Here is a 13276-nt window from a genome sequence, read left to right on the forward strand (position 1 = left end):
CTAATCGACTAAGAGGGAGCAGCCCTGCGTTATTTTACACGTTAACAATCAATGGGGAACAACTGATGTATTTGAAATCAATCTTTGTTTCCAGCTGACTGGATGGAAAGAAACCTATAGTCTGTCAACAGATAACAGAGGAAGGCTATTAAGTTATGAACACAACTTTAGATTGAGCCAAATGTACACGGTTATTCAAAGCAGAACTTAAAAAGATTTGTTAGGACTAACCTCAAGAAATGACTTGGTGTGTCCAAATAAAAGCAGATTCTAATACATTTTAAGTTTTCCAAATTGTGAAATCCCTGAAAATGATAAGAAACAAAAAGTTATTTGTATTCTTGTTTATGTTTTTATCCCTTCCATATGTTTATACATGTTTTAGTGTGTTTATTTATTCCTTTTGTCTTGCTTTTTTGCAGTAAATGTGCAGTAATTGTTGGACACAAGTGTAGAAACCATTGTGTGTGTTCTGCATGTCCGTGTCTTTCAGAGAGTGTTGCGCATTGGAGGCTTGACGCTGAAACACAGCCGGTCCATCCACCACAGTCCTGTATGGAGGAGTCCTCTTATACCCATGGTTGTGGAGCAGACAGTGAGTAAGATGACTTAAGTGCTGAGCTGTGTTCAAAGTTGTCATATGTGTTAATGCCACACTAGGCACGACTTCTCTATACAGACACATGCCCAAATACCATCCTCGTATTAAAAGGGTAACTTCGGGTTTTTTCAACCTGGACCCTATTTTCCTATTTTTGTTTCTTAAGTGACTGATGGGAACTACAGAGTGGAGCTGATCGTCTTAAAATAGGGCAGTAGTGGCCTAGCCTCGTGAGACCATCCTGATCTCGCGAGCTCCAGTTTTCCACTCGCAGATCAGTCTGGCATCTTGAGGCAGAGAAAATTTGGAGCCGTTAGCCAAACGACCGGGCCAATCAGCGTTGGTTTTGAGGTGGGTTAGGTGGTGATAGACAGATGGTTTATCCAATCAGCTAACCAGTATTTTCAGACAGCGGTAGCCGCTCGCTAATGCTTTTTTTCTCTTGGATCCTTCTTTTGGAATATGGTCCGTGAACCTGAAATGGTGCCTTTTATTCCTAAATTCTCGTTACACAAACGGCAAATATCCTTTACCGACATGTTTGCATGCTGAGCTAACGAGCTATGCTTTGCCTGCAGCAGCAGGGGCGGGCTTGTGGTTGTATTTTCATACGCTTTGTGGATCTGATTGGTTGATTTGGCCCGTCTATCACCAACATAGGTGATAGACAGATGGTTCATCCAATCAGCTAACCAGTATTTCCGCCCCTTCCCAAAAGTTCTCCAACGGAAAGTTCCCAAATGGATATGCCGAGCAAATGCGAAGCAATCCATCTGGCGGAGTCAGGTTAGTAGTGGCCTAGTGATTAAAGAAGCCGGGAGGTCACCGGTTCAATCCCCAGACCGACAGGAAAAAATCTGGGTGGGGAAAGTGAAAGAGCAGCGCTTGTCCCTCCCTCATTATCACCACTGAGGTGCCCTTGAGCAAGGCCCTTAACCTCCAACCGCTCCAGTGGAGCTGCTCAGTGGCCAACAGATTAGACTGTGGTTGTACTGGGGAGCTTCCAGGTATGAATGTGGAACTAGGGGAATGTGACAGGTCGTCATTGCAATGATACGTTGGAAAAATAAAAATTAGCCTTTGTAGCAACTCTTGACAATGGCTTGAATGTAACGGACGTTTATTATTATCAAAAAGTTACGCACTAAAGCTTTAATGTGCAGACATGAACCAAATAGTGTCTTGGAGAGTAGGAAACCTATATAGAATTGGTTTATTGGTGTTCTAGAAGTTAAAATAAATTCTGCACGGTATGTTGTGCTTTAAGGACCTGAGAACTAGCTTTGAGATCCCTAGGACATCCTTTTTTTCCCCTTTTATCTTCGCTTAAGAATAGCCCTAAAATGTTATGGAGTACCATGGGGAAACGGTATCGAGACCCACCCAATCATTAAATGTTTTTTAGATTTTCCGGTGAGAGGATTAGTGTCCGGGATTTATGCTAAACTGATGCAAGTATCCGGAGGGGAACGTAATTAATTGGGAGACAGTTTGGGACAACATTTCCCGCTGTTCCAAGAACCCAAATCACCAGCAGATTCACTTCAACATATGCCATAGGACATATTGGACGCCTCAGAAGAGATACGTCCCCAAAGCCATTCCTACTCCCTATTGCACGTTCTTAGCCTGACAAGCCAGACCCACATCCAGACGTAGGGTCTGGGAACTCACCATTGACGGAGCTCGATCCGAGGGGCGGGATAAACGGTTGTCTTTCAAATTCCCTCTGCAAGTAATAGGATAGCGCTACAACCAGGCAGAGCAACGAAGAAGGTAGCGGAGCTAGTTGATAGCAAAATAGAACTTTTGCCGTATCCGGTCGGCAAAACTCCAAACACATCTTCCTTTTTTAAGAATGATTTCTGTGCCGTTCTTTGTTCTTTTCTCAAAGAAAAGCTTAACTCCAAGTCTTCCAGAAGTCCGCTGTTCCCAGCAGCAGCAGCAGCCATAAGACCCGCCCACCGACTCTATACACAATGTGATTGGCTTGACCAAAATTTGGTTTTTGCAGCTTGAAAGTCAACGGAGAGTGCCTAGACCCCCTTTGGCTGCCAAATAAATTTGCTGCCACTAGGGGGAGTCTAGATTTCTAGGCTAGCACGTTCTGTCAACTTGAACAAACTGGAACTTTCCTGCACATGGTCTGGGAGTGTGAACAGGTGCATGAGGGGGGTGGGAGAGGGTGATTGTTCTTGTTCAAGTGTGTTTGTCTGTTCTGAATGAAATGAAAAAATAAATAAAGAAAATTGATCTTAAAAATAAATTCTGCCTTTTTGCGGTTGTTTTCCAGGGGAGAGGAGAAAGAGCATATGACATCTATTCCCGCCTCCTGAGAGAGAGAATCATTTGTGTAATGGGTCCTGTAAGTGTCTGCCTGAATGTAAACGAGAGTGAACTTTTTTTTCTTATTTTTTTTTTTTCCCCTAAGTGATTTATATTCTGGCTCTTTCTCCCTATCCTCACTCAGATCGATGACACTGTAGCTAGTCTGGTTATCGCCCAGCTGCTCTTCCTACAGTCAGAAAGCAACAACAAGCCCATCCACATGTACATCAACAGTCCTGGTGAGACATCAGCGAAGTGCTGGAAATGTCCCGAAAAAGACACTTAACACAAAACTACTATGCATGTCAGAAATGTACAAATCTAAATAGAAGAAGGTTGAAAAAAAAAAAAAAAAAAAAAAAGAGAACCTTAAATCTTAATGATCATTTTCCATTTCAGTTTTCCTTTTTACTTTTAACGTGTTTGAGACGGTTTTAATTAATGTAGAAGGAGGCTTGATTTTGTTTTCGAAAATTAGCATGCAGCGTCGAAACACAAAGCCAGGCCTAATTGCCGTTTCATAATATCATGGTTTCCTCTTTAGCATTTCATTATGGCCTAATTATCTTGAGTGTAGTTTGACTTTGCCAGACCTTCCTCCACGGCGCTGCGGAGGAGGGTCTGGATAGTCCACACAGCATTCCGAAATGGGAGTAAAATGTGTTCTGGTTTATTCGCATTTCTTTAAGCCAATCACAATTCTCATGGGCGGTGCTAAGCTACGCACAGAGCCTCTGCAAAGTAGCCTCGGGAATAACTTGTTTTTGTGGAACGGGTGTACGTTCAAAGGTTGTTTTAGTCGTGCAACAGAAAACTCAGATTGGACAGATAGTCTAGCTAGCTGTCTGGATTTACCCTGCAGAGATCTGAGGAGCACTTAACCACAGTCCTCAGAAATCCACCGGAGGTTAGAACGCCAACACAAAGAAAGAGGAAGGTGACTGACTTCCGGGCGGAAAGAGTGAAATCCGGCGGAATTTCTATCGGCAACGAAAACAATCCTGGAAGTGGAACGTCGAGGATATACAGTCGACTCACTCCACGACTCAGACACAGCAGCGCAGACTGTATCACTACACATAAAGCCCGGTTTCTTATTGAGTAGTACAATATAATAAATCAGTTTTCTCTTTTAAATTTTTGATCTTGAGCCTTATGATGAGCCTTTTTAAAATGAGTACATTAATGCCACTTCTCTTCTCCCCAGGCGGTGTGGTGACAGCAGGCCTGGCCATTTACGACACCATGCAGTACATCCTTAATCCCATCTCCACCTGGTGTGTTGGCCAGGCAGCCAGTATGGGCAGCTTGCTGCTGGCGGCCGGAACGCCGGGCATGAGGCATTCACTGCCCAACGCCCGCATCATGGTTCACCAGCCTTCAGGAGGCACCAGGGTAAGGGGGGGGGGGGGGTCTAAACGTTGCCAAGCCTGTAATGGTAATCGTTACACTGAAACTGGGAACGCTAGTCTCGCTTTGCCAGACCTTCCTCCACAGCGCTGCGGAGGAGGGTCTGGCTAGTCCACACAGCATTCCGGGATGGGAGAAAAAAAAAAAAAGTGATAAGTGATGCGGCCGCCAGCTGGCGCCTGCCGGGGCCACTAGCTCGGCGCTCGGACAGTCACACTCGGAGACCCCGCTGTAGGACCCCGGAAGTCTTTTAGACCGGTTCCGATAGTTTGTTTAAATATCACAACACATGTCCATTATAAGATTAACAGGAACCTGTGTTAACTGTCTTTTTGGAGTTAAACACACACACACACACACACACACACACACACTCTTAGCTGTCCATCGTGTTCGATGATGACGCTTGCTCCAGGGGTGGGGGTGGGGGGGGTGTGTTCAGCGACATTGTGTTCGCTGGTGACACTTCTCGTGGGCGTAGAGTCCAATCCTTGAGCCGCACACTCGTCCGCAGCCGGAGCAGGGGAAACCAGATGCCAGGGGGGTACCAGCCGCCCGCTGGTGTCTCTGGATGCGCCTCTCGGTTCGGCGGTCTTGGCTGATTTGGTGTATATGAGAGACTACTTTAGCACAGGTAACCTGCCAGGCTGATCTATCAAGTGCCAGAGATTCAAGCTGCGTGAGAGGGATGTTTGCTCGCTTTAGGAGGTCCCTGGTGTAGTCCTTAAAACGCTGCTTTTGCCCTCCGGCGGAGCATTTAGCGCTCATTAGTAGACTGTAGAGGACTTGACGGGGCAGGCGGTGTTCAGGCATGCGTATGGTGTGCCCTATCCAGCGCAGATGTTTTTTGGCCACTGCTGCTTCCATACAAATTGAGTCAGTGTTGCTGAGAATGTCTGTATGGGGGATTCGATCTTCCCAGGACAAGCTGAGGATCTTCTGTAGGCAGCGGATATGGAAGGCCTCTAGGTTGGTAATGTGCTGGCGGTATGGGGTCCAAGACTCTGCCCCATAAAGCAGAGTGGAGAGACATAACGCGTTGTAAACAGCCACCTTGGTGCTGATCTTCAGGTTACGGTTTTCAAAAACCCTGCTGCGTAGGCGACCAAAAGATGATGAGGCTTTATTTATCCGGGTGTGTACTTCTGTGTCAAGGGAGCAACATGAGGACAAAGTGGAGCCGAGGTAAGTAAAGTGGTCCACTGTTTTAAGTGGAACACCATTTATGTGAAAACTGGGGGGTGTGGGGGGTGTAGTGAGATGGGACATGACCTCGGTTTTTTGAGTGTTTACCTGTAGGCCAAAGGATTGGTACAGACTGGATATTGTGTTAAGAGCGTGCTGCATAGAGTCCGGGCTGTGAGCTAGGACGGCACAGTCATCAGCATACTGAAGCTCACAGATTTGGCGGGTCTTTGTCTTTGTGTGGGCCTGGAGACGACAGATGTTGAAAAGACTTCCGTCAAGTCGGTATTCCACGTGGACGCCGTCGTCATGTCCCATGACACGGTGGAAGAGGCAGGTGATGGCAGAGAGGAGGATGTTAAAGAGCACCGGAGCCAAGACACAGCCTTGATTCACCCAAACGTTTACTTCGAAAAACTCTGACTGGAGTTCTACCGTGAGCACTCTTGCATCCCGTCATGGAACTGCTGTAGGATGTGGAGAAACTTAGGTGGTACCCCAAGTTTGGAGAGGTGTTTCCAGAGCAGTTCACGGTTGATGGAGTCGAAAGCTTTGCTGAGGTCGATAAAGGCTACGTAGAGGTCTTTCTGATGTTCTCGGCTCTTCTCCTGCAACTGCCTCAAGACAAAAACCATGTCTGTCGTGGATCTGGTCTTCCGGAAGCCACACTGTGTTTCCGGAAGCACAGCTTCCGAGATGTGCTCAACCAGTCTGCTAAGCATGATCTTGGCCAGGACTTTCCCTGCGACGGAGAGGAGAGATATCCCACGGCTGTTGCCGCAGACTGCTCTGTCTCCTTTTTGTTTGTAAATGACCACGATGTTTGCGTACTTCCAGTCCTGTGGGAGGATCCCATGTTCCCAGAAGCTTTGGATCAGGAAGTGCAGGCGACGCGCAAGGGTGTATCCTCCATGTTTGAAAACCTCTGCAGGGATTCCATCGGGTCCAGCGCTTTTGTTGTTCTTCATCCCGGCAATAGCTTGCCGGAGTTCTGAGTAAAATGAAGGAGTGTCCAAGCATGTGATTGGTGGCAGGTCTGGGAGATAATCCAGAATATGTGGGTCGACAGGGTTAGTGTGGTTGAACAGACTCTCAAAATGATTGGCCCAACGGGCAAGAATCTCGTGGCGGGCGTTAAAGAGCATTGACCCGTCAGCTGTCGATGGCCCGATTCCTGGGGCATTACAATGCTTTTATGGCATCGTAAAAGCCTTGAGTGTTATTGCAGTCTGCCAAGTTCTGGATTTCTCGCGCCTTTTGCAACCACCAGGTGTCCTCAATAGTCCGGAGGGCTCGCTGGGTTTCAGTTCTTGCAGCAGTAAAGGTGGTTTTAAGGGTGGGAGATCCAGGGCAGGACAGGAGAGCTTTGTGGGCCTCATGCTTGGCTTTTAGGAGTAACTGTATCTCAGCTGAGTTGCCATCAAACCAGTCCTGGTGACGTTTCGTTTCTTTGATAGGCCACGCGCCTCTGAGGCTGCACTGTGAATAGCCAGGTGCAGAGCTGGCCAGTCAGTTGTTTCCTCTGGGAGCTTTTTGAGGTTTTCAGCAAGGAGCCGTCGCAGGTTGTCTTTGGTGGTGAGGCTATTCAGCGCTATACAGTTGAGTTTTTTGTTCGGAGCAGTCCTCGGGCCACGGGGTTGAATACTCATGAGTAGTTTGGATCTGACCATAAGGTGGTCAGTCCAGCGCTCCACGCATAACACGGGTGGTGAGGACATCTTGTCTGTCCTTTTGACGGACAATCACATAGTCAAGGAGGTGCCAATGTTTTGAGCTGGGGTGCTGCCAGGTGGTCTTAAACCTGTTCTTCATCTGGAATATGGTGTTAGTGATGATCAGCTGGTGCTCTGCACAGAGGGAGAGGAGTCTGAGCCCGTTGGGGTTCATTTTCCCCACACCATGCTGGCCAGTGACTTTACTCCACACCAGGTGCTCCATACCCACTCTGGCATTGAAATCTCCCATGAGTATGAGCCTGTCCGTAACCGGGGTTTTCGGCAGAATGGCATCAAGAGCTCTGTAGAAATCGTCTTTGATGTTGTACTCGGCATCAAGAGTTGGAGCGTATGCACTAATGAGAGTGGCAAAGCATCCCTTTGCCAGGGGGATGCGCCATGTCATCAGTCTTTCATTGATGCCGATGGGGGATTCAGGAGTTTGCGCATAGGTAAGGATTTGGGTGAGGGTGTGGGTGCGCAGACCACACTCCCACCATGTCCTTGGCAGGTCTGGGTCAGGATCCAGTGGCATGGAGACCACGACGACTGGTGACCCAGCACTGCTGCAGCCTTCATCCGCCTTCCCAGCCGTTGTGGTGCTCCACTTAGGTCAGCCATCATCCTCCGCCTGTTCCGCCGTTGAGGACTTGTGCCTTTTTTTTTCAGGGTATGCTCCCTTAGCCTTTGCCTCTATAGACTACTCCACAAGGCAATGGGACTATTTACCCATAGCTGGGGCAGTGGTTGGCGGGTGCCAGGGCATGTTCCACTACTTGGTGGGCCTGCACACCACGCCTCTGGGGCCCACTGCTGCTCAGAGATCCCCTACAGTTCAGCCTGGGTCCGCTAGGGCCCAGTTACCGTGTGTGGCCGCGAGGTGGCACTGTAGGAGTCTTGGTGGTGGAGAGGCTGTGTACCGACAGGAAGAGACTTACGCACTCTGCTCCTCTTTTTGCCCTAGTTGGTGGCAGTAGCTGTAAGCAGAATGTAGCAAGCGGAAGCAGCAGCATGCAGTAACTACTAAACTACAGGCACTACTATCCCAGTCTCTCTCTCACACACACACACACACACACACACACACACACACACACACACACACACACACACACACACACACACACACACACACACACACACACACACACACACACACACACACACACACACACACACTCTGTATGATAAATGAACAGTTGAACATAAAGTGGTAACATGCTATGACATGTTATGTAGACTAAAGGGGAGACACCAACCTTTATAACTACAATAATATAGAAATGATAATTCCACATAATACTAATAGGAACAAATAGAACACACCAGTCAATGCCCATTTATTTTTTTAATTTAAATGGACTTAAACTTATACACTAATAACAGGGATTGTGTTCCACTCTTTTGAATAAGTAAAGGGTGTCAGAGCTAAACCATAAACAATAAAATTAAAGCTCAATTAGTTTTATTTTTTCAATATTATTGCAATAGTTGTAGCATTGAGGTTTTCTTGTCAGTTAAGATTGTTTTAATACAAAGTGTGTTATATGGTTTCATAATTTACTATATTTTATGCACTCTTTTGTAGTGTTTAAGCGTTTTTAGTCTCGTTTTAATGTATTTACCTTGTATACTCTTTTTCTATCTTAGTCGGTGTGCTTTTCTTTTGCCCTTAACTCTTTTTACTTGACTCAAAGAGCCTGCACAAGAATCCCTATGTGCCTGGACTGTTTGGTGTACGCACAAATGGCAAATCAAATATATCTTGGATCTTGAAATCATTTTACTGAAACCGGTAATATTAACCCGTGTGTGTGTCTCTCTCCGTCCAGGGCCAGGCCACAGACATCGCCATCCAGGCTGAGGAGATCCTGAAGCTGAAGAAACAGATCAACGTCATCTACGCCAAACACACGGGCCAGCCGCTGGAAACCATTGGTAGGTTCCTTTGCTAGTTTAAGACCAGCGCAGTTGTCAATTTCCCGTCCAGCGCCTGCGTTGTTTAAATGGCAAATGCACCTGCGCCCATGGGCGTGGTGGTCTTACAGGGAGGGGTGTTCAGGTGCATTCAGGGCGTATCGCTATCTGGAGGCAGCGGGAAGTGATCGCGCAGTCGACCGACAAAAACCTGGTCTGAAGTCAATAGCGCAGCATTTCATTGTTATTTTAACAGCAAGTTAGTAAAATGCGCCTAGGCACAGCGCGCGCACAACTATCACACACACACACACACACACACACACACACACACACACACACACACACACACACACACACACACACACACACACACACACACACACACACACACACAAAAGGGAATGGGAGATGATCTCTGATTGGTTGATTGCATGTTACGCCCAAAACGCACCTCTGATTAATGAAGACACCAAGTACAACCCTTTAGGCCCATGCGCCCGGCGCACAGACCCTTTTTTCTGCCGTCAAACTAGCGAAAACGGATTCGTACACGCCCTAAATGCACCTGCGCCAGGCGCTTCACGCCGTGCGCTGAAATCGTTAAAATAAAGCCCTTTATCTTCAATCTAATTGTGACCTTTGTCACAGAAAGGCAGGAACACAAGGTAATTAGGGCCCAAGCGCCAACAGCGGCGAAGGCCATATTGAAACTGAAGGAATTATTGTTTCTTTCTATTATTATTTTCCCATCAAATGAATTGGCTTTTTGAGGAGCTTAATATATTCAAAAACTCACCAAATTTGGCGGTCACATCAAGTTTGGTGAAAATTTACTTTCATATTCAATATAGGCTCTATCTACCTACACAAATAGACTATGCTCATCTTTGACCTGTTAAAATCTATTATTGCTCGGTATTTTTCCCTCATTCGCCCACCGTATAATTCTCAATGGCAGACACGAGCTCTCACACCTATTAGGGAATTATATCTATACATTCAGTAGTGAACATGTGCCGATCTATCTCCCTCTCGCTCCCCCTTCATGTCTTATGCCAGGGGTCTTCAACCTTTTTTTTTTAAGCCAAAGACCCGTTAACTGAAAGAGACACGAGCAGGGACCCCCCCCTATATGTTAAGTTGCATAATAAACTGGGCCTACAATAACATGTAGGGCAGCATAACGCCTTTTTACACACCTTTTGTATTTGAAGCTGTCTGATCAAATAAAGGCCTAAAAATTCTCTTTTTAAAAAAAGATGATCAGTGATGCCCTTTTCTTCTCGTTTTCTGTCCTACCTTTCCAGAGGGTGTGATGGAAAGGGACCGCTACATGGGCCCCATGGAGGCGCAGGACTTTGGCATCATCGACAAGGTCCTGATCCACCCGCCCCAGGCCGGCCAGGACGAGCCGGAGCTGGTGCAGAAAGAGCCGGCGGGGGCGGCCAGCGCCCCCCAGCAGCCAGAGAGCGCAGCCCCCGCGCAGGACCTCCCTGGGACAAACCCCCCCTCCTCATACAAACCTGAGCCATGAAGCCACGTTAACAGTAGAGAGCGCTGGTGGTTTGATACCCGACAGTTAGGGAAGAACAAGGCGGGCGCTTCCATGATGTCTTCTTTCTCCCCCCCTCCTCCCCCTTAAGCAACACTGTGCCATCTCCACACGTGCGCAGGCATCATGTTACAGTGGTCATCTGGAGTGAACCCAATGTTTGCTACACCTTTTTTTTTTTTTTTTTTTTTTTTTTAAACATTTTTATTACTGTTAAGATGTAGAAATAAAAGTCAAAGAAATGATGGCTGAAGTTAGTCGTCACTCACATCTGAAGGGAACTATAGTATTTCAGCTAGGGCTGCACGATATGAGGAAAATATGGGATATGCCATAACGTTGTGGAATATCACGAACGATATTACTTGCGATGAATACAGATGTTAAAATGTACTCAGTTCTGCCTTTCTGCTGCTTTCATTAATAATTAATTTTGTTGAATTAAAAATGGTTCTTTTATAGAACAAATTGAACATCGGATTGAATATGAAACACTAAGAAAAGAATGGCAGTGACATTCTAAAGTGCAGTATCTGTAGAAAATAAGTACTCTTCTTTTAACCAATTTCAAAACATCTCGAGTGTCCTGATTTGCCGCAGTGTGTTTATCGCACAAGTTGATATTGCGAGGACAATTTAAAAAACAAAATAATGTATTGTGCAGCCCTAGTTTCAGCTGACTTTTGGGTTAGTGCTCGCAGAGTGAACAGCACCGCGTGATAAAAGGTCGATGGTGTTATTCGGGGGGAGGGGACGCCTGCTTGAGACTACGGAGCCATCTCGTTCTGTACCTCCGTGCTGCAGACACAGCCGGCCACTGGAAGAGTGTAGATGACCTGTATGACCTGTATTTCAATACTCATATTTGTAATTAATAAAAATGTCCACAACTCACCAAACATGGACCGCTTTGTTCTTGATCCGTTTCGTCTCAAATTCATCTTGACATCATCCCGTCCACAGGAACTGAAATGGCTGCGCAGTCCCCCCCGGTGTCCTATGTAGTTATGGGAAAAAAGTGAAAATGCAGAAGTGCAGGTTCTTTTTTTTTAGGCTGCTGATCATGTTTTGCTCGTTAGAATGCTGTTGACTTGACAGCAAAATGTCTTCAAGCGTCAAATTAAAATGTGAGCAGTGAATACTGTGTAAAATACTGTACGTTAATGCACTGAAGTTTCCAAACACACAAAATACAAGTACAATATGCGGAAATTCTGAAATGGGACTTTTCTACAAAATGAGTACTTTTACTTTCGGTATATTTTGACGCTCATACGATTGAACTTTTAATTCAATTTTATTTATAGTATTAAATCATAACATAGGTTATCTCGAGACACTTTACAGATTGAGTAGGTCTAGACCACACTCTATAATTTACAAAGCCCCAACAATTACAGTAATTCCCTCAAGAGCAAGCAGTGCTACAGTGGCGAGGAAAAACTCCCTCTTGGGAAGAAACCTCGGACAGACCCAGGCTCTTGGTAGGCGGTGTCTGACGGGCCGATTATTTACCATAATTAAGTAAACAATTTTAATGCAGGACTTTATTTGTGACAGTGGTTCCACAGTGTGATAATGGTACTTTTAATTTAATACAAATATTGAGTACTTCATTGACCGACCACTGTGACTGGCCGATCAAGGGTTACACACACACACACACACACACACACACACACGGCCTTTTACTTTTGATACTGTAATACTTATATTTTATACATTTTACTTGTTTTCTTAAGTGAAATGTACAATGCAAGATTTTATATTAACATTCCATATTAATATAGTCATTTAGTAGCTCTGATCCAGAATGACAGATAGGATTATGATGTTAACTACTTACTACTTAACTTTGGTTGATGAACGTATGACCCACATAGTCACACAGGAGTGAAACAAATATTCTGTTACTGAAGCTGCGCAGCTTTCGAATCCTGGTTGAAGAGTCACAGCTGAGGCAGGAAATGTTTCCGATGACCTGCACTAACATTTGTCTTTTAGATAAACTGGCCCTGAACGCCCACACAGGTGTTGTCAGTTAATCTGGCTGATTGGACCTCTTCCCAAGACTGCGTGGGTGTGTGTCTAGACTTATTGGCTGAGATCTTCATGAGTCTCTTGTCAGCTTTGTTGCACTTCTTAGGGCAGGACAGATGACAGCTGTATTATTAAATTCCCATCAAAGTTCTGGCACACCTTCAACCTGAGCACTTTCATCAGCCAGAAAAACTGAAATCACCTGTGTGGGTATACACAGGCTTTAAAGAAGTTACAATATTTCCAGTCCCTTTCCAGTCCAATGGAGAGAAAACCTCACCGGAAGTCTAAGACTGCAAGACCTTGCCTTTGCAGGTGTGTCCAAAAACGTGTATGCTAGCCTTTGGCCCTATCATCACCAACACATTGACTGACTTTAAACAGGTGGAGGAGCAACTATGCTACACCAACAAGTGGCATTTGAAAACCCCAATTTGGCACAATACACACTTAATGTCTGGTAACAAACCCTTTACTGGGAGTGGAGTGACAGAGGTATTTATACTGTAAACCAGCTATTCAATG

The 13276-nt window shown here is 45.8% G+C and overlaps 1 protein-coding gene across 2 annotated transcripts in view; it reads left to right on the plus strand.

Moving 5' to 3' along the window:
- clpp (caseinolytic mitochondrial matrix peptidase proteolytic subunit) overlaps positions 1-11610 on the plus strand; it is a 14301-nt gene extending 2691 nt beyond the window's left edge. Inside the window, exons 3-8 of one of the 2 annotated variants that reach the window (XM_028600073.1) lie at positions 494-595; positions 2895-2966; positions 3072-3168; positions 4137-4324; positions 9072-9177; positions 10467-11610. In XM_028600073.1, the coding sequence (XP_028455874.1) occupies positions 494-595; positions 2895-2966; positions 3072-3168; positions 4137-4324; positions 9072-9177; positions 10467-10693 (792 nt within the window). In that variant the 3' untranslated portion in view covers positions 10694-11610. The remainder of the gene's footprint in view (positions 1-493; positions 596-2894; positions 2967-3071; positions 3169-4136; positions 4325-9071; positions 9178-10466) is intronic. The other variant, XM_028600074.1, reaches the window with a different exon arrangement.
- The last annotated feature ends 1666 nt before the right edge of the window (positions 11611-13276 follow it).

The sequence above is a fragment of the Perca flavescens genome, chromosome 15 (genome assembly GCF_004354835.1).
Source record: "Perca flavescens isolate YP-PL-M2 chromosome 15, PFLA_1.0, whole genome shotgun sequence".
In the NCBI taxonomy this organism is placed as follows: Eukaryota; Metazoa; Chordata; class Actinopteri; order Perciformes; family Percidae; genus Perca; species Perca flavescens.